Source organism: Pseudophryne corroboree, chromosome 11 (genome assembly GCF_028390025.1).
Source record: "Pseudophryne corroboree isolate aPseCor3 chromosome 11, aPseCor3.hap2, whole genome shotgun sequence".
Lineage (NCBI taxonomy): Eukaryota > Metazoa > Chordata > Amphibia > Anura > Myobatrachidae > Pseudophryne > Pseudophryne corroboree.
The window spans coordinates 83,361,566-83,382,295 of record NC_086454.1 but is presented as its reverse complement, the minus strand read 5'-3'; the positions used below and the strand labels follow the sequence as shown (position 1 = coordinate 83,382,295).

At 49.2% G+C, this 20,730-nt stretch overlaps 1 protein-coding gene across 1 annotated transcript in view; it reads left to right on the top strand.

Moving 5' to 3' along the window:
• CSTF3 (cleavage stimulation factor subunit 3) overlaps nucleotides 1-20,730 on the top strand; it is a 163,359-nt gene that overhangs the window by 135,278 nt on the left and 7,351 nt on the right. Inside the window, exon 19 of the mRNA XM_063944484.1 lies at nucleotides 449-543. Within this exon, the coding sequence (XP_063800554.1) occupies nucleotides 449-543 (95 nt within the window). The remainder of the gene's footprint in view (nucleotides 1-448; nucleotides 544-20,730) is intronic.

The window sequence follows — 20,730 nt, the reverse complement described above, 5'->3', positions numbered from 1 at the left end:
GTGTTAATCTACAACAGGCCTTGTGCTGACGGGATGTAGTCGCCATCCTGGCGGTACCGAAGCAGGGATCCCGGCTGCCAGAATGGCGGCAGGGGGCCCAGGACTATTACCACCCATAGAGTGGTAATAGAACCTGTGCAAGTGCAACGAGCCTGCAAGGGGCTTTGTTGCGCTCGCCCCCCTGCCGGCATTCTGGCGGCCGGGATCCCGGCGTCGGTATGCTGACCGACAGGATCCCGGCCACCGGTCACGCATACCCAACGCTTGCTGACCACTGAGGGCATTTTCTCTGGATGTCACGCCACTAAGGGTAGCTGGAATTGTTAGTGGCTATTTGTTAGACATATGGGGTACTGCGGAGTGGGTTGACAGTGGTCTGAGAAAGTGTAATATGAGCGAGTCTGAGTCCGGGCTGCTGTGTCCTGATGCAGATTTGTATTTTTTTCAGCTCCTGGACTTCACCCTGTGCCTGGAGGGGTATTCCCGGTGCCCCCTGCTGCTGTGCTATTAATGAAGTTGCTTCCTCCACCTCTGTGCTACCAGGTTAGTAAATGTTTGTATCTTGTCATTGTTAGAGCCATTTCCTCCTTCGATACTTACTGTGTAAACCACAGATACCTAAACTACACAAAATTACAATCTAGGCTATGCAGATAGTGAACTGTAAATCATGCATTCTTTCTTCAGCTTTAATAAAATCAGCTAATGGGCAGAAGGACCGTGTTTACTCTTCATGTCCGTGCGGACCTTTACAGCTTGTCCCTTTTTATATGGCTTGTGATTTACTATGTTGCTCCCTTCACCATGCCTACATCTGCTTGGGGCACTCTTGTGCTTTAATGCGTAGGAGGAGCGGCGCAGTAAAGCTGTAACATGTAATGTTGGAGCCATAATACTACTTCATCCTTTACAAATGCAGATTGTAAGAGTCGCTCTGTAGGCATTGTAACCCCAATTTTCCTTTTTGTATTTGTCTCATGGGAATATTTCTAAATATTTGTTTATTAATATAAATATTATGTGTTATACCTATTTTCTACAGAGGTGTTACTAATGGGGGATTCAGTAATCTGCGGCAATTTTCCACAAGCTAATTTATCCCCGTTGCTACTCAAGTAGCCCGAAGGAGGCCCGCAGGCTGAACTTAATGGGTATTTCTCTAGCATCCATAAGGGTTATTGGGGAATCTAGTACAATGGGGTATAGACGGGCTCCAAAGGAGCCGGTGCACTTTAAATTTCTTCACTGGGTGTGCTGGCTCCCCCCCTCTATGCCCCCTCCCACAGGCAGTTTAGAAAAAAGTGCCCTCAGGAGAAGGATGCACATCTCTGCAGCTCCAGAGAGTTTTTTTCAATTTCTATTTTATGCTTGTTATGTTTGGTATGCTGTCTGGGCAACAGCATACCTGCACCGTGGGAGTTAGGGGGAGGGAACAGTCACCTGCTTCCTTCTTCCTCACTCCCGGTCAGCAGCCATTACAGGTAGAGCCTTGCTGTTGCTGGGATTGCTGGGGCAAATACTCCTCTCTGGAACCGCCTGACTGCCAGTGCTGTGCTTCACACAGGACACTTGAGTATTCTACCTGTCACTGCGACAGTGTTAGTTAAGAAAGAGTGCATACCTTCAGGGTTGTGTGGCACAAACACCCTGTGATATACATCCAGTGCTTACTGCGTTTGTTATATCTATTGTTAACGCATATAGCCATACTGAGTATTAATTTGTATTGCTAGTCCAGTGCAGTTTGTGGTACATAATTTCTGCATGGTACGTTTGTGACTATATACGTGTGTGTGCATGTAGCTGCTGCGTGGTTGCCTTATTGCAGGGTATTTTACTCAGCGTGCTATTCCTATATTGCTATACCTGTGGGGGACAAGTGTTTCAGGTTTTCTCTGATGATAATATAGGATTGTTTCACAAGATATGCTACTGGAGTATTTTTTTCTTGTGAATTATAGTCACCATATGTTCTATTCCTATTGAACTCTCAGTCTGTGCCAGCTTAGGCTGTTCTCTGAGAGTTCTTACTAGGTATTGTGCTGCTACGATTTGTACCGGCTTGCCCATTACTGTGTGCATAGTTATGTCTGCTACACGTGGCAACGACGTTGGGGCCTCTCCTGCACTGCGTGGTAGTGAGGCCACTGACGGAAGGGAGGATAATTTAGCAGCTGAGAGTTCAGGTTCAGGGGGTTACTTGTTCCCCAGTGGGCCGGTAGCACTTGGGGCTTCACAAGAACCACCTTGGGCTACATTTTCCACACTGTTAAACCCGCTTGTAACTAAATTGACGCCCCCTGTGGGACCACCTGTGCCACTACCACAGTTTATGGTCCCCGCTGTGAAGCCGCCATGGGCGGAGCAGCTTTCCACTCAGTTACAGCATTTGAACCGATCCATGTCTCTAAATCTAAAGGTCACTCTCGTCTGCATAAGACTAAGTTGTCTTCTAAAAGAGCCATTACCTCCTCCCGATCTGCGGCTTTAACTGACACGTCTTTCGAGGAGGACGGTGCATATACTGACCCCTCAGACACTGACGCTGATGTTTCAGATGGGGAGGGGAAATCATCCGTGGATGTCTCGGATTTGATTGAGGCGATACGGCTCATTCTTCAAGTGGCTGATGATTCTGAGCCTGAGACTGTCTCCAAGAAACCTGATAGGTTTAAGCGTAAGAAGGTGGTTAAGCAGTTTTTACCCTACTCTAAACACCTGGTTGACATACGTCAGGAATCCTGGGAATATCCGGGGACAAAATTTACACCAAATAAGAGACTATTGGCGCGCTATCCTCTCTCTGCGGAGGTGTGTAAAAATTGGGAAACTTCTCCGCTTGTAGATTCTCATGTGGCACGCATGGTTGTTTCCTCTGCTCTGCCAGTGACTACCGTCACCTCTCTGAAGGAACCGACGGATTGTTGTGTGGAGGGCTGTTTAAAAGCGATTTATACCCTTTCTGGGGCTGTTCAAAGGTCAACTATTGCAGCAACTTGGGCTGCTAAAGCTGTTGAGGCGTGGGCTCAGGAACTCTAAGTGGAACTGCCTTCTGATGCATCTGAGCATGCTCGACAATGTCTCTCATATATTGCCACGGCTTTTCTGTACCTTAAGGAGGCGGCCTCTGATGCCGGGCTGCTCGCGGCCAAGGCTGCTACTGCGTCTGTTTTGGCCAGATGTATCCTTTGGTTAAGATCCTGGTTGGTGCTTCCTTTCAAGGGAGACATTCTCTTTGGAGAAGACCTCAATAAGATTGTGGCTGACCTGGCTACTGCTAAAACAGCCTGCCTACCTAGTACGGCTCCTTCCGCACAGAAGGCTAAAAGTACTTTCTTTTTCATCCACTAGGGGTCACTGGAGTACTCTTGGGATATGGACGTCTTCCACAGGAACAAGGCACTGAATAAATTAATTTTTAAACTACTCCTCCCCTCCATATCCCAGAGTACCTCTGTGTTTTTTCTGTGCTCGACGTAGAAACAAGGCTTAAGGAGCTTATCCACATTCATTGGAATTGTTTTCTAATTTTTTCTTTTTCAACAATTTCCACATCTCTTCCCCCCTTCCAATAGGCGTGGGTCCGGGAGAGTGGAAGCTGCTACTAGCAGCTGTGGGTGTCGGGCCTCTCTAAAAAGAGCTCCCTCACGACCACGTGCAGGACTGCCTGCAGGAAAGGCTGGACGGAGCTTAAAAGAAGAAGCCCCGTCATAGCCCTCACCACACGGAGTCCAGGTATGTTGGGTTGGGGCGGTCAGCTCACGCTGCCGCCCTGCTGTGTGGGGATACTGTGATGCAGGGGTGTTAGGAGAGCCGCCCGCCGCCGCTTACAGTCCCCGCCGCCGTTACCTAGTTACCGCTCCCTGGGCCGCGCGGCCACCTTCGGAGGTTTTACATGCATAGGTCGCTTCACGGCTCTATGCAGTGCGCTCCCCGGCTCCCGCTACCGCCCTCTTCTCAGCCCGCATGTAAGCCCGGCTCCGTGTACAGAGAGCGGTACACGGAGCACGGGGTGGAGGCACATAGCAGGGAAGGCAGTAGTATGCCCAGAGCAGCAGCAGCGCTGCAGGGTTTTTTTTTTAGTAGGCTATTAAGCCTTGCTTATATCTGGACATATATGTGCAGTTTAGGGGGATAAATCTGCATTTTGTGTTATACTGGAAACTTGGCATATTTAACCACGCTTCCTGTTTCTCTAACGTCCTAAGTGGATGCTGGGACTCCGTAAGGACCATGGGGAATAGCGGCTCCGCAGGAGACTGGGCACAACTAAAAGAAAGCTTTAGACTAACTGGTGTGCACTGGCTCCTCCCACTATGACCCTCCTCCAGACTTCAGTTAGAATCTTGTGCCCGGCTGAGCTGGATGCACACTAGGGGCTCTCCTGAGCTCCTAGAAAGAAAGTATATTTTAGGTTTTTTATTTTACAGTAAGATCTGCTGGCAACAGACTCACTGCAGCGAGGGACTAAGGGGAGAAGAAGCGAACCTACCTAACTGGTGGTAGTTTGGACTTCTTAGGCTACTGGACACCATTAGCTCCAGAGGGATCGACCGCATGACCCGACCTTGGTGTTCGGTCCCGGAGCCGCGCCGCCGGCCCCCTTACAGAGCCAGAAGCAAGAAGTGTTCCGGAAAATCGGCGGCAGAACACTTCTGTCTTCAACAAGGTAGCGCACAGCACTGCAGCTGTGCGCCATTGCTCCTCATGCACACCTCACACTCCGGTCACTGGTGGGTGCAGGGCGCTGGGGGGGGGGCGCCCTGAGGGCAATATAAGACACCTTGGCTGGCAAATCTACACCATATATAGTCAGGAAGGCTATATAGGTGTAAAAATACCCCTGCCAGAATTCCAGAAAAAGCGGGAGAAGTCCGCCGGAAAAGGGGCGGGGCTATCTCCCTCAGCACACTGGCGCCATTTTTCCCTCACAGCTCCGCTGGAAGGACGCTCCCTGGCTCTCCCCTGCATTGTGTCAAGCTACATAAGGGTAAAAAAGAGAGGGGGGGCACTAAATTTAGGCGCAGTGTATATATATATATATATATATATATATATATATATATATATATATATATATATATATATAATATAAGCAGCTATAAGGGAAAAAACACTCATTTATAGTGGGATCCCTGTGTTATATAGCGCTCTGGTGTGTGCTGGCATACTCTCTCTGTCTCCCCAAAGGGCTTTGTGGGGTCCTGTCCTCTGTCAGAGCATTCCCTGTGTGTATGCGGTGTGTCGGTACGGCTGTGTCGACATGTTTGATGAGGAGGCTTATGTGGAGGCGGAGCAAATGCCGATAAATGTGATGTCACCCCCTGCGGGGTCGACACCTGAGTGGATGGTTTTGTGGAAGGAATTACGCGACAGTGTCGACTCCTTGCATAAAAGGTTTGACGACATACCAAATATGGGACAGCCGGCTTCTCAGCCTGTGCCTGCCCAGGCGTCTCAATAGCCATCAGGGGCTCTAAAACGCCCGCTACCTCAAATGGCAGACACAGATGTCGACACGGATACTGACTCCAGTGTCGACGATGATGAGACTAATGTATCTTCCAATAGGGCCACACGGTATATGATTGAGGCAATGAAAAATGTGTTGCATATTTCTGATGTTACCCCGGGTACAACAAAAAAGGGTATTATGTTTGGAGAGAAAAAACTACCAGTTGTTTTTCCTCCATCTGAGGAATTAAATGAAGTGTGTGAAGAAGCGTGGGCTTCCCCCGATAAGAAAATGGTGATTTCTAAGAGGTTACTAATGGCGTACCCTTTCCCGCCAGAGGATAGGTCACGTTGGGAAACATCCCCTAGGGTGGATAAAGCGCTCACACGCTTGTCAAAGAAGGTGGCACTACCGTCTCCGGATACGGCCGCCCTGAAGGAATCTGCTTATAGAAAGCAGGAGGCTATCCTGAAGTCTATATATACACACACAGGTGTTATACTGAGACCAGCTATTGTCAGCATGGATGTGCAGTGCTGCAGCTGCGTGGTCAGATTCCCTGTCGGAGAATATTGATACCCTAGACAGGGACACTATATTGCTAACCGTAGAGCATATTAAAGACGCACTCTTATACATGAGGGATGCACAGAGGGATATTTGCCGGCTGGCATCCAAAATAAGTGCAATGTCCATTTCTGCCAGGAGAGGGTTATGGACTCGGCAGTGGACTGGAGATGCAGATTCTAAAAGGCACATGGAAGTTTTGCCTTATAAGGGTGAGGAGTTGTTCGGGGATGGTCTCTCGGACCTCGTTTCCACAGCAACAGCTGGGAAGTCAACATTCTTACCCCATGTTCCCTCACAGCCAAGGAAAGCACCGTATTATCAGGTACAGTCCTTTCGGCCCAATAAGGGCAAGCGGGTTAAAGGTGCGTCCTTTCTGCCCAGAGGCAGAGGTAGAGGGAAAAAGCTGCAGCATACAGCCAGTTCCCAGGAGCAAAAGTCCTCCCCCGCTTCCTCTAAGTCCACAGCATGACGCTGGGGCTCCACAGGCGGAGCCAGGTACGGTGGGGGCCCGTCTCAAAAATGTCAGCGATCAGTGGGCTCGCTCACGGGTGGATCCCTGGATCTTTCAAGTAGTATCTCAGGGGTACAAGCTGGAATTCAAGACGTCTCCCCCCCCGCCGTTTCCTCAAATCTGCCTTGCCAACAACTCCCTCAGGCAGGGAGGCAGTGTTAGAGGCAATTCACAAGCTGTATTCCCAGCAGGTGATAGTAAAGGTGCCCCTACTTCAACAAGGACGGGGTTACTATTCCACAATGTTTGTGGTACCGAAACCGGACGGTTCGGTGAGACCCATTTTAAATTTGAAATCCTTTAACACACATATAAAAAAATTCAAGTTCAAGATGGAATCGCTCAGAGCGGTTATTGCAAGCCTGGACGAGGGGGATTACATGGTATCACTGGACATCAAGGATGCTTACCTGCATGTCCCCATTTACCATCCTCACCAGGAGTACCTCAGATTTGTGGTACAGGATTGTCATTACCAATTCCAGACGTTGCCGTTTGGTCTATCCACGGCTCCGAGGGTATTTACCAAGGTAATGGCCGTAATGATGATACTCCTTCGAAAGAAGGGAGTTTTAATTATCCCGTACTTGGACGATCTCCTGATAAAGGCGAGGTCCAGGGAGCAGTTGTTGGTCGGGGTAGCACTATCTCGGGAGGTGCTACAACAGCACGGCTGGATTCTAAATATTCCAAAGTCACAGCTGGTCCCTACGACACGTCTATTGTTCCTGGGGATGGTTCTGGACACAGAACAGAAAAAAGTGTTTCTCCCGGAGGAGAAGGCCAAGGAGCTGTCATCTCTAGTCAGAGGCCTCCTAAAACCAAAACAGGTGTCGGTGCATCACTGCACGCGGATTTTGGGAAAGATGGTAGCTTCCTACGAAGCAATTCCATTCGGCAGGTTCCATGTGAGAACTTTTCAGTGGGACCTGTTGGACAAGTGGTCAGGATCGCATCTTCAGATGCATCGTCTGATAACCCTGTCTCCAAGGACCAGGGTGTCTCTGCTGTGGTCGCTGCAAAGTGCTCATCTTCGAGAGGGTCGAAGATTCGGCATACAGGACTGGGTCCTGGTGACCACGGATGCCAGCCTTCGGGGCTGGGGGGCAGTCACACAGGGAAGAAACTTCCAAGGACTATGGTCAAGTCAGGAGACTTCCCTACACATAAATATTCTGGAACTGAGGGCCATTTACAATGCCCTAAGTCAGGCAAAACCCCTGCTTCAAAACCAGCCGGTACTGATCCAGTCAGACAACATCACGGCAGTCGCCCATGTAAACCGACAGGGCGGCACGAGAAGCAGGACGGCGATGGCAGAAGCCACAAGGATTCTCCGATGGGCGGAAAATCACGTGTTAGCACTGTCAGCAGTGTTCATTCCGGGAGTGGACAACTGGGAAGCAGACTTCCTCAGCAGGCACGACCTCCACCCGGGAGAGTGGGGACTTCATCCAGAAGTCTTCCAACTGATTGTAAACCGTTGGGAAAGGCCACAGGTGGACATGATGGCGTCCCGCCTAAACAAAAAGCTAGAAAGATATTGCGCCAGGTCAAGAGACCCGCAGGCGATAGCTGTGGACGCTCTAGTGACACCGTGGGTGTACCGGTCGGTTTATGTGTTCCCTCCTCTTCCTCTCATACCAAAGGTACTGAGGATAATAAGAAGAAGAGGAGTAAGAACTATACTCATTGTTCCGGATTGGCCAAGAAGAGCTTGGTACCCGGAACTTCAAGAAATGATGTCAGAGGACCCATGGCCTCTGCCGCTCAGACAGGACCTGCTGCAGCAGGGGCCTTGTCTGTTCCAAGACTTACCGCGGCTGCGTTTGACGGCATGGCGGTTGAACACCGGATCCTGAAGGAAAAGGGCATTCCGGAGGAAGTCATTCCTACGCTGATTAAAGCTAGGAAAGAAGTAACCGCAAACCATTATCACCGCATATGGCGAAAATATGTTGCGTGGTGTGAGGCCAGGAAGGCCCCAACGGAGGAATTTCAGCTGGGCCGTTTCCTGCACTTCCTGCAGTCAGGGGTGACTATGGGCCTAAAATTGGGTTCCATTAAGGTCCAGATTTCGGCTCTATCGATTTTCTTCCAGAGAGAACTGGCTTCTCTACCTGAAGTTCAAACTTTTGTTAAGGGAGTGCTGCATATTCAGCCCCCTTTTGTGCCTCCAGTGGCACCTTGGGATCTCAACGTGGTGTTGGATTTCCTAAAGTCACATTGGTTTGAGCCACTTAAAACCGTGGAATTGAAGTATCTCACATGGAAAGTGGTCATGTTGTTGGCCTTGGCTTCGGCCAGGCGTGTATTAGAATTGGCGGCTTTGTCATGTAAAAAGCCCTTATCTGATTTTCCATATGGAAAGGGCAGAATTGAGGACTCGTCCCCAATTTCTCCCTAAGGTGGTATCAGCCTTTCATCTGAACCAACCTATCGTGGTGCCTGCGGCTACTAAAGACTTGGAGGCTTCCAAGTTGTTGGACGTAGTTAGGGCCCTGAAAATTTATGTTTCCAGGACAGCGGGAGTCAGAAAGACTGACTCGCTATTTATCCTGTATGCGCCCAACAAGTTGGATGCACCTGCTTCAAAGCAGACTATTGCTCGCTGGATCTGTAGTGCGATCCAGCTTGCACATTCTGCGGCTGGACTGCCGCATCCTAAATCAGTGAAAGCCCATTCCACGAGGAAGGTGGGCTCTTCTTGGGCGGCTGCCTGAGGGGTCTCGGCTCTACAACTTTGCCGAGCAGCTACTTGGTCGGGGTCAAACACATTTGCTAAATTCTAAAAGTTTGACACCCTGGCTGAGGAGGACCTAGAGTTTGCCCATTCGGTGCTGCAGAGTTATCCGCACTCTCCCGCCCGTTTGGGAGCTTTGGTATAATCCCCATGGTCCTTACGGAGTCCCAGCATCCACTTAGGACGTTAGAGAAAATAAGAATTTACTCACCGGTAATTCTATTTCTCGTAGTCCGTAGTGGATGTTGGGCGCCCATCCCAAGTGCGGATTGTCTGCAATACTTGTATATAGTTATTGCCTAACTAAAGGGTTATTGTTGAGCCATCTGTGGAGAGGCTCAGTTGTTATCATACTGTTAACTGGGTATTGTATCACGAGTTATACGGTGTGGTTGGTGTGGCTGGTATGAGTCTTAACCGGGATTCAAAATCCTTCCTTCTTGTGTCAGCTCTTCCGGGCACAGTTTCCTAACTGAAGTCTGGAGGAGGGTCATAGTGGGAGGAGCCAGTGCACACCAGTTAGTCTAAAGCTTTCTTTTAGTTGTGCCCAGTCTCCTGCGGAGCCGCTATTCCCCATGGTCCTTACGGAGTCCCAGCATCCACTACGGACTACGAGAAATAGAATTACCGGTGAGTAAATTCTTATTTTTTTTCGTTTTTTTTTCCCCCTGTCTGTTTCCAGAGTTCCTATACTACATCTCTACTTAACTAAAGGGGGTGTTAGGGGGGAATTTGGGATCAGGTTTTCATATTGCTGGCGTGCACTGCACATATAATAAGAATTTACTTACCGATAATTCTATTTCTCGGAGTCCGTAGTGGATGCTGGGGTTCCTGAAAGGACCATGGGGAATAGCGGCTCCGCAGGAGACAGGGCACAAAAGTAAAGCTTTTACAGGTCAGGTGGTGTGTACTGGCTCCTCCCCCTATGACCCTCCTCCAGACTCCAGTTAGGTACTGTGCCCGGACGAGCGTACACAATAAGGGAGGATTTTGAATCCCGGGTAAGACTCATACCAGCCACACCAATCACACCGTACAACTTGTGATCTAAACCCAGTTAACAGTATGATAACAGAGGAGCCTCTGAAAGATGGCTTCCTAAACAATAACCCGAATTAGTTAACAATAACTATGTACAAGTATTGCAGATAATCCGCACTTGGGATGGGCGCCCAGCATCCACTACGGACTCCGAGAAATAGAATTATCGGTAAGTAAATTCTTATTTTCTCTATCGTCCTAAGTGGATGCTGGGGTTCCTGAAAGGACCATGGGGATTATACCAAAGCTCCCAAACGGGCGGGAGAGTGCGGATGACTCTGCAGCACCGAATGAGAGAACTCCAGGTCCTCCTTTGCCAGGGTATCAAATTTGTAAAAATTTACAAACGTGTTCTCCCCTGACCACGTAGCTGCTCGGCAGAGTTGTAATGCCGAGACCCCTCGGGCAGCCGCCCAAGATGAGCCCACCTTCCTTGCGGAATGGGCCTTAACAGATTTAGGCTGTGGCAGGCCTGCCACAGAATGTACAAGTTGAATTTTGTTACAAATCCAACGAGCAATCGACTGCTTAGAAGCAGGTGCACCCAACTTGTTGGGTGCATACAGTATAAACAGCGAGTCAGATTTTCTGACTCCAGCCGTCCTTTAAATGTATATTTTAAGGCTCTGACAACGTCCAACAACTTGGAGTCCTTCAAGTCGTCTGTAGCCGCAGGCACTACAATAGGCTGGTTCAGGTGAAACGCTGATACCACCTTAGGGAGAAAATGCGGACGCGTCCGCAGCTCTGCCCTATGTCGAATGGAAAATTAAATAAGGGCTTTTATAAAACAAAGCCGCCAGTTCAGATACTCTCCCGGCCGAAGCCAGGGCCAGTAACATAGTCACTTTCCATGTGAGATATTTCAAATCCACATTCTTTAGTGGTTCAAACCAATTGGATTTGAGGAAATCTAAAACTACATTTAGATCCCACGGTGCCACCTTAGGCACCACAGGAGGCTGTATATGCAGTACTCCTTTGATAAAAATCTGGACCTCAGGGACTGAGGCCAATTCTTTTTGGAAGAATATTGATAGGGCCGAAATTTGAACCTTAATAGATCCCAATTTGAGACCCATAGACAATCCTGATTGCAGGAAATGTAGGAAAACGACCCAGTTGAAATTCCTCCATCGGAGCACTCCGCTGCTCGCACCACGCAACATATTTTCGCCAAATACGGCGATAATGCTTCGCGGTGACTTCCTTCCTTGCCTTTATCAAGGTAGGAATGACTTCTTCTGGAATGCCTTTTCCTTTTAGGATCTGGCATTCAAACGCCATGCCGTCAAACGCAGCCGCGGTAAGTCTTGAAAAAGACAAGTACCCTGCTGAAGCAGGTCCCTTCTCAGAAGTAGAGGCCACGGATCGTCCGTGACCATCTCTTGAAGTTCCGGGTACCAAGTCCTTCTTGGCCAATCCGGAGCCACTAGTCTTACTCCTCTTTGCCGTATAATCCTCAATACCTTTGGTATGAGAGGCAGAGGAGGAAACACATATACCGACTGGTACACCCAAGGTGTTACCAGCGCGTCCACAGCTATTGCCTGCGGATCTCTTGACCTGGCGCAATACCTGTCCAGTGTTTTGTTGAGGCGAGACGCCATCATGTCCACCATTGGTTTTACCCAACGGTTTAATAGCATGTGGAAAACTTCTGGATGAAGTCCCCACTCTCCCGGGTGAAGGTCGTGTCTGCTGAGGAAGTCTGCTTCCCAGTTGTCCACGCCCGGGATGAATACTGCTGACAGTGCTATCACGTGATTCTCCGCCCAGCGAAGGATCCTGGCAGCTTCTGCCATTGCCCTCCTGCTTCTTGTGCCGCCCTGTCTGTTTACATGGGCGACTGCCGTGATGTTGTCCGACTGGATCAACACCGGTCTTCCTTGAAGCAGAGGTTCCGCCTGGCTTAGAGCATTGTAGATTGCTCTTAGTTCCAGAATGCTTATGTGAAGAGACTTTTTCAGGCTCGACCACACTCCCTGGAAATTTCTTCCCTGTGTGACTGCTCCCCAGCCTCTCAGGCTGGCCTCCGTGGTCACCAGGATCCAATCCTGCATGCCGAATCTGCGGCCCTCCAATAGATGAGCCTCCTGCAACCACCACAGAAGGGATACCCTTGTCCTCGGCGACAGGGTTATCCGCAGGTGCATCTGAAGATGCGACCCTGACCATTTGTCCAACAGATCCCTTTGCATGGAATCTGCCGAAAGGGATTGCTTCGTAAGAAGCTACCATTTTTTCCCAGGACTCTTGTGCATTGATGTACAGACACCTTTCCTGGTTTTAGGAGGTTCCTGACCAGGTCAGATAACTCCTTGGCTTTTTCTTCGGGAAGAAAAACCTTTTTCTGAACTGTGTCCAGAATCATCCCCAGGAACAGCAGACGAGTTGTCGGCATTAATTGGGATTTTGGAATATTCAGAATCCATCCGTGCTGCTTTAGCACCTCTTGAGATAGTGCTAAACCCATCTCTAGCTGTTCTCTGGACCTTGCCCTTATTAGGAGATCGTCCAAGTATGGGATAATTAATACGCCTTTTCTTCGAAGAAGAAATATTATCTCGGCCATTACCTTTGTAAAGACCCGAGGTGCCGTGGACAAACCAAACGGCAGCGTCTGAAACTGATAGTGACAGTTTTGTACAACGAACCTGAGGTACCCCTGGTGTGAGGGGTAATTGGAACGTGGAGATACGCATCCTTGATGTCCAAGGATACCATAAAGTCCCCTTCTTCCAGGTTCGCTATCACTGCTCTGAGTGACTCCATCTTGAACTTGAACTTCTTTATGTACAGGTTCAAGGACTTCAGATTTAGAATAGGCCTTACCGAGCCATCCGGCTTCGGTACCACAAAAAGAGTGGAATAATACCCCTTCCCTTGTTGTAGAAGAGGTACCTTGACTATCACCTGCTGAGAATACAGCTTGTGAATGGCTTCCAAAACCGTCTCCCTTTCTGAGGGGGACGTTGGTAAAGCAGACTTCAGGAAACGGCGAGGTGGCTCTGTCTCTAATTTCAACCTGTACCCCTGAGATATTATCTGCAGGATCCAGGGATTTACCTGCGAGTGAGCCCACTGCGCGCTGTAATTCTTGAGACGACCGCCTACCGCCCCCGAGTCCGCTTGCGAAGCCCCAGCGTCATGCTGAGGCTTTTGTAGAAGCCGGGGAGGGCTTCTGTTCCTGGGAAGGAGCTGCCTGTTGCTGTCTCTTCCCTCGTCCTCTGCCTCGTGGCAGATATGAATAGCCCTTTGCTCGCTTATTTTTAAAGGAACGAAAGGGCTGCGGTTGAAAGGTCGGTGCCTTTTTCAGTTGGGGAGTGACTTGAGGTAGAAAGGTGGATTTCCCGGCCGTAGCCGTGGCCACCAAATCCGATAGACCGACCCCAAATAACTCCTCTACGCATCGCCTGTCCACTGTCGTGTCCATAAAGCTCTTCTGGCCGAAATGGACATAGCACTTACCCGTGATGCCAGTGTGCAGATATCTCTCTGTGCATCACGCATATAAAGAAATGCATCCTTTATTTGTTCTAACGACAGTAAAATATTGTCCCTGTCCAGGGTATCAATATTTTCGATCAGGGACTCTGACCAAACTACCCCAGCACTGCACATCCAGGCAGTCGCAATAGCTGGTCGTAGTATAACACCTGCATGTGTGTATATACCTTTTTGGATATTTTCCATCCTCCTATCTGATGGATCTTTAAGTGCGGCCGTCTCAGGAGAGGGTAACGCCACTTGTTTTGATGAGCGTGTTAGCGCTTTGTCCACCCTAGGAGGTGTTTCCCAGCGCTCCCTAACCTCTGGCGGGAAAGGGTATAAAGCCAATAACTTCTTTGAAATTAGCAGTTTTTTATCGGGGCACCCCACGCTTCATCACACACGTCATTTAATTCTTCTGATTCGGTAAAAACTACTGGTAGTTTTTTCACACCCCACATAATACCCTGTTTAGTGGTACCTGTAGTATCAGCTAAATGTAACATCTCCTTTATTGCCAAAATCATATAACGTGTGGCCCTACTGGAAAATACGGTTGATTCGTCACCTTCACCACCGGAATCAGTGCCTGTGTCTGGGTCTGTGTCGACCGACTGAGGCAAGGGGCGTTTTACAGCCCCTGACGGTGTTTGAGGCGCCTGGACAGGCACTAATTGAGTGTCCGGCCGCCTCATGTCGGCAAACGACTGCTTAAGCGAGTTGACGCTATCCCGTAATTCCACAAATAAAGGCATCCATTCTGGTGTCGACCCCCTAGAAGGTGACATCCTCATATTTGGCAATTGCTCCGCCTCCACACCAATAACGTCCTCATACATGTCGACACACACGTACCGACACACAGCAGACACACAGGGAATGCTCTATACGAAGACAGGACCCACTAGCCCTTTGGGGAGACAGAGGGAGAGTCTGCCAGCACACACCAAAAAGCGCTATATATGACAGGGATAGCCTTATGATTAAGTGCTCCCTTATAGCTGCTTTTATATTAATATATTGCCATTTATTTTGCCCCCCCCTCTCTGTTATACCCTGTTTCTGTAGTGCAGTGCAGGGGAGAGACCTGGGAGCCTTCCTGACCAGCGGAGCTGTGACAGAAAATGGCGCCGTGTGCTGAGGAGATAGGCCCCGCCCCTTTTCCGGCGGGCTCGTCTCCCGCTATTTAGTACATTTAGGCAGGGGTAAATATCTCCATATAGCCTCTGGGGCTATATGTGAGGTATTTTTAGCCTTTTTAAAGGTTTTCATTTGCCTCCCAGGGCGCCCCCCCCCCAGCGCCCTGCACCCTCAGTGACTGCCGTGTGAAGTGTGCTGAGAGGAAAATGGCGCACAGCTGCAGTGCTGTGCGCTACCTTAAGAAGACTGCAGGAGTCTTCAGCCGCCGATTCTGGACCTCTTCTTGCTTCAGCATCTGTGAGGGGGCCGGCGGCGTGGCTCCGGTGACCATCCAGGCTGTACCTGTGATCGTCCCTCTGGAGCTTCATGTCCAGTAGCCAAGAAGCCAATCCATCCTGCACGCAGGTGAGTTCACTTCTTCTCCCCTCTGTCCCTCGTTGCAGTGATCCTGTTGCCAGCAGGAATCACTGTAAAATAAAAAACCTAAGCTAAACTCTCTAAGCAGCTCTTTATGAGAGCCACCTAGAATTGCACCCTTCTCGGCCGGGCACAAAAATCTAACTGGAGTCTGGAGGAGGGTCATAGGGGGAGGAGCCAGTACACACCACCTGACCTGTAAAAGCTTTACTTTTGTGCCCTGTCTCCTGCGGAGCCGCTATTCCCCATGGTCCTTTCAGGAACCCCAGCATCCACTTAGGACGATAGAGAATATATATATATATATATATATATATATATATATATATGTTTGTATTTTGTATTTTTGTATTGTCTGTCTGCATAATGAGTAAGGCACCAGCAAAAACTAAAAAGCAGTTTCCCTGCCATGTCCGTAAAAGTGTGTTGCCTGATGGATCTACCACATGTACAGTATGTTTTGTGAATTCAGCTACAAATACAATTTCCACTCCGGTTTTAAAACCAGTTTCATCTCCAGACCCTCCATGGGCTATGCTTGCAAATGTCCTGGTTGGATTGCAATCAGAATTGGCCGCCACTCGACAAGAGCGGGAAGCGGCAAGATCTGAGTCTAAGGTGAGACCGCTAGAACTACCGGAGTGGTCTCAATCTTACCAAAAGTCCAAATCCACTTTGAGTGGAAGGGATAAGTTTCATTTGTCTTATGATTTGCCAGTTTCTGCTAGGTTGCCTTCTGATAATTCTATGCTAGACCTCACTGCGCAGGATGAGGGTGAGGAGGGCGAAGAAGACCAGCAGTCAGATAGTGACGATTTTGACAGCCCGGGCATTGATAATGTCATCAGAGCGGTGCGTCAGTCTCTGAAGTTTACAGAAACTGAGGAGCCTCTGACAAATGATGAAGTCGTCTTTACTAAACGACAGAGATCTCCGATGTGTTTTCCTGTTTCGGAATCTCTTAATAAGATGTTACTAGAAACACGGAAGAATCCGGATAAACGGTTTTCTATACCTCGCAGATTTAAGTCAAGTTACCCGTTTCCAGAGTCCATGACAGCTACATGGGAGAATCCGCCATTGGTGGATTCGTGCGTGTTTAAACTTACAAAGAAATCAACCATACCAGTACCAACTGCTACTACGCTTAAGGACCCTTCGGACCGTAAAATAGAAGCTATGCTAAAGTCCATGTATATAGCAGCAGGAGTGTTGCTTAGACCTGGGTTGGTTGGCATTTGGGTAACTAAGGTGCTAATGGTATGGATAAAAGAACTCAAGTCTGCCCTACAGGACGATCATCTTATACTTCTCGCTGATCAAATCTGGGAAGCTGCTGACTTTCTATGTACAGCTTCTACTGACGTCTGTCAGCTCACTTCTCGCCTTTCATCATCGCTAGTTACAGCACGACGAGCACTCTGGCTGCGTTCTTGGCAAACGGAGGCGGAGGTCAAAAAAGGTATAGAGGCGTTACCTTACAGTGGCGAGAAGCTGTTCGGTCCTGAGTTGGACAAATGGATTTCTGAGGCCACGGGAGGAAAGTCTGTTTTCTTACCATTGCCTCCAACGGTACCTAGACGGAAATACTCTGGTCCGGCGTTCAAATCCTTTAGACCTCAGTCCTTTCGTGGGCGCGGCAGAGGAGCGGCCACACCTGGTAGAAGAGGTCGGGGACGTGGTTTCCAACAAACCAACACAAGTCGTCAGGACGCTAAGGTCGCCAACAAGCCAGTGGCATGACGGGCTCCCAGCCCATCTCGGATCTCCAATTGTGGGAGCACGCCTTCAGGCGTTCCAGGTGGCGTGGCTCCAGATGTCCACAGATGGGTGGATCCGCAATTTAGTGTTAAAAGGTTACAAAATAGTTTGATTGTCTCCCGCCAATGCGTTTTTCAAGACAAGAATGCGGTTCTGCAGATTGCCATTCAGTCTCTGCTGAATGCAGCAGTTTTGATTCCGGTCCCTGTACAACAACAAGGTCAGGGTTATTATTCCAGTCTGTTTGTGGTACCAAAGCCGAATGGCTCGGTCAGGCCAATATTGAACTTAAAGGGTCTCAATCAGTACGTCACTTACTACAGATTCAAGATGGAATCTCTGCGTTCAGTAATTGCAGGTTTAGAGCCACAGGAATTCATGATTGCACTGGATCTCAAAGATGCGTACTTACACATTTCGATTTGGCCACCTCATCAGAGGTTCTTGCTGTTTGCAATGCCGCAGGACCATTACCAGTTTCAGGCTCTACCGTTTGGCCTTTCGTCAGCGCCTCGGGTATTCACCAAGGTGATGTCTGTGATGATAGCTCATCTCAGATCCCTGGGAGTGATAATTGTTCCGTATTTGGACGATTTGCTCATCAAGGCTCCGTCTCAACAGATGCTCCTCCAACAGGCGTTGCTAACATACAATGTACTAGTTCGGCACGGTTGGATAGTCAATTTCAAGAAATCACCTCTGATTCCGTCTCAACGACTTCAATTCCTAGGTATGATTCTTGATACGGTAAATCAAAGAATTTACCTACCAGAACAGAAAGTACAGGTCATTCGTCATCTGGTACAATTAGTACTCAAGCCACGCACAGTCTCGGTACATTTGTGCATTCGCCTCTTAGGCACAATGGTGGCGGCTTTCGAAGCGCTTCAGTTCGGAAGATTTCACTCGCGTCCTTTTCAACTAGATGTGCTAGCACAGTGGTCGGGCTCGCATCTGCAGATTCACCACAGGATGAGGTTGTCGCCACGGGCCAGAGTGTCTCTACTCTGGTGGCTCAAAGTACACAATCTAACCGCAGGGAAACGGTTCGGCGCCTGGAATTGGATAATTCTATCGACAGACACGAGTCTCAGAGGCTGGGGAGCTGTAGTTCAAATTTATCGGCTCCAGGGTCTCTGGGCGGATCACGAAAGATTGCTGTCTATAAATGTCCTGGAACTCCGGGCAATTTACAATGCGCTACGACAAGCAGTGCACATGCTTCGGTTTCAGGCTGTTCAGGTGCAGTCAGACAATGCGACGGCGGTCGCATACATCAACAAACAAGGAGGAACGAGCAGCCGCATGGCAATGCGGGAAGTAGCTCGGATCCTCAGGTGGGCCGAGTATCACCAAGTGATTTTGTCGGCAGTGTTCATTCCGGGAGTGGACAACTGGGAGGCGGATTATCTCAGCCGTCTGGATTTTCATCCAGGAGAATGGGCATTAAATCCACATGTTGGTCCAGAGGTGGGGTTACCCTCAGGTGGATCGCCACAATCGCCAAACGCCCCAGTATGTGTCCAGAACTAGAGATCCAAAGGCGGTGGATGCTCTCACAATCGCGTGGTCGTACAGCCTCGTGTATCTGTTTCCACCGTTTCCGCTGCTCCCTCTGTTGCTAAAACGGATCAAGAGAGAGTCCGTCACAGTCATACTAGTGGCGCCTCATTGGCCTTGGAGAGCTTGGTTCTCGGATCTCCGCGGACTACTCGCAGACGATCCTTGGCCACTCCCACTACGTCCGGACCTGTTACAACAGGGTCCGTTCCTTTACCCCGATTTAGCGCGGCTGCGTTTGACAGGGTGGCTGTTAAGACCGCCCTCTTAAGAAGAGAGGGCATTCCAGAATCGGTTATACCAACCATGTTACGAGCTAGGAAACCGGTTACGGCAGCTCATTATTACAGAATCTGGCGTGCCTATATAGGTTGGTGTGAAGCTCGAAAGTTGCCGACATCATCTTTCAAGTTATCCCGTCTTTTGTTATTTCTACAGATGGGGTTAGATGGAGGACTGCGTCTATCCACTTTCAAAGAAGATTGGCTCTATTGCCGTCGGTACACACTTTTCTGCAGGGTGTCCTCAGAGTACAGCCTCCATTCATTCCACCTACAGCGCCATGGGACTTGAATCTGGCTTTAGATTTCTTACAGTCCTTATATTTTGAACCCTTACAACAAGTGGATATTAAATTTCTCACTTGGAAAACAATTTTTCTCTTAGCCTTAGCTTTGGCAAGGCGTGTTTCAGATTTGGGTGCCTTGTCATGCAAGCCACCGTATTTGGTGTTTCATGATGACAGAGCGGAACTTCGGACGAATCCCGCTTTCCTACCAAAGGTAGCTTCTAAGCAAACCTTATCCAGATGGATAAAACTGACCATACGTCAGGCTTACCTTCATGCTAGGTTACAGCCGCCTACATCAGTAACAGCTCATTCCACACGTGCTGTGGGAACGTCATGGGCAGCGAGTCGTGGAGCTTCTACGACACAGCTTTGCCGTGCGGCTACATGGTCTTCAGTGCACACGTTTGTGCGCTTTTACAAGTTTGATACGTTTGCGGCATCAGCATCTAGCTTTGGCCGCCTGGTGTTACCGGTGCCAAACAGCTCTCTCGCCCACGGGGGAAACTTTGGTACGTCCCAAGAGTACTCCAGTGACCCCTAGTGGATGAAAAAGAAAATAGGATTTTGGTACTTACCAGGTAAATCCTTTTCTTTGAATCCATAGGGGGCACTGGACGCCCACCCAGAGCAGTTTTACCTGGTTTGAGGTAAGTTCAGTAGATCTTATGGTAACACATTCTCACCAACTGGTTCAAATTATCAAGTTCTAATCGGTTATGGTGTCAACTGTTTAGTTGTCAGTAATGTTGGGTCAACTTTATTGTTGTCCGTTAAGTTATATGTAATTCTCCATTGTCAACCTCTCTATAGCTCCTGTTCGGCTCAGTAAAAAACACTGAGGTACTCTGGGATATGGAGGGGAGGAATAGTTTCAAAATTAATTTATTCAGTGCCTTGTTCCTGTGGAAGCCGTCCATATCCCAAGAGTACTCCAGTGCCCCCTATGGATTCAAAGAAAAGGATTTACCTGGTAAGTACCAAAATCCTATTTTCCCTCGGCCCTTTCGTACTCAAGGTAAAGCAAAAGGTCAGGCGTGCCCAAAGCAAACCCGTGCTTCCAGGCCTGCCAAGCCCAGACCGAAGCGTGCTTGGGCCGCCTGTCAGCCAGCTTCAAAAACTGATAAGCTGGCCGCATGACGGGGCGGGCTTCCCTCTGGGGGATCCCAGGGTGGGGGGCCAACTTCTAGGTTTTACCCAGGAATGGTTGAAGACCACTTCGGATACCTGGGTGAGGGAAGTCGTTGCTCGAGGTTACGCCATACCCTTCAAGAATCGTCCCTCTCATCGATTTTGCCTGACATATGTGCCTCTGAATCCGGCAAAAGCAAACACGTAGCACTCGGTGGTACATTCCCTCCTGTCCACAGGAGTGGTGGTACAGGTGCCTCTGACTCAGAGGGGCAAGGGGTTCTATTCACCGCTGTTTCTAGTCCCGAAAGCGAACGGGTCCTTGCGGCCCATTCTCA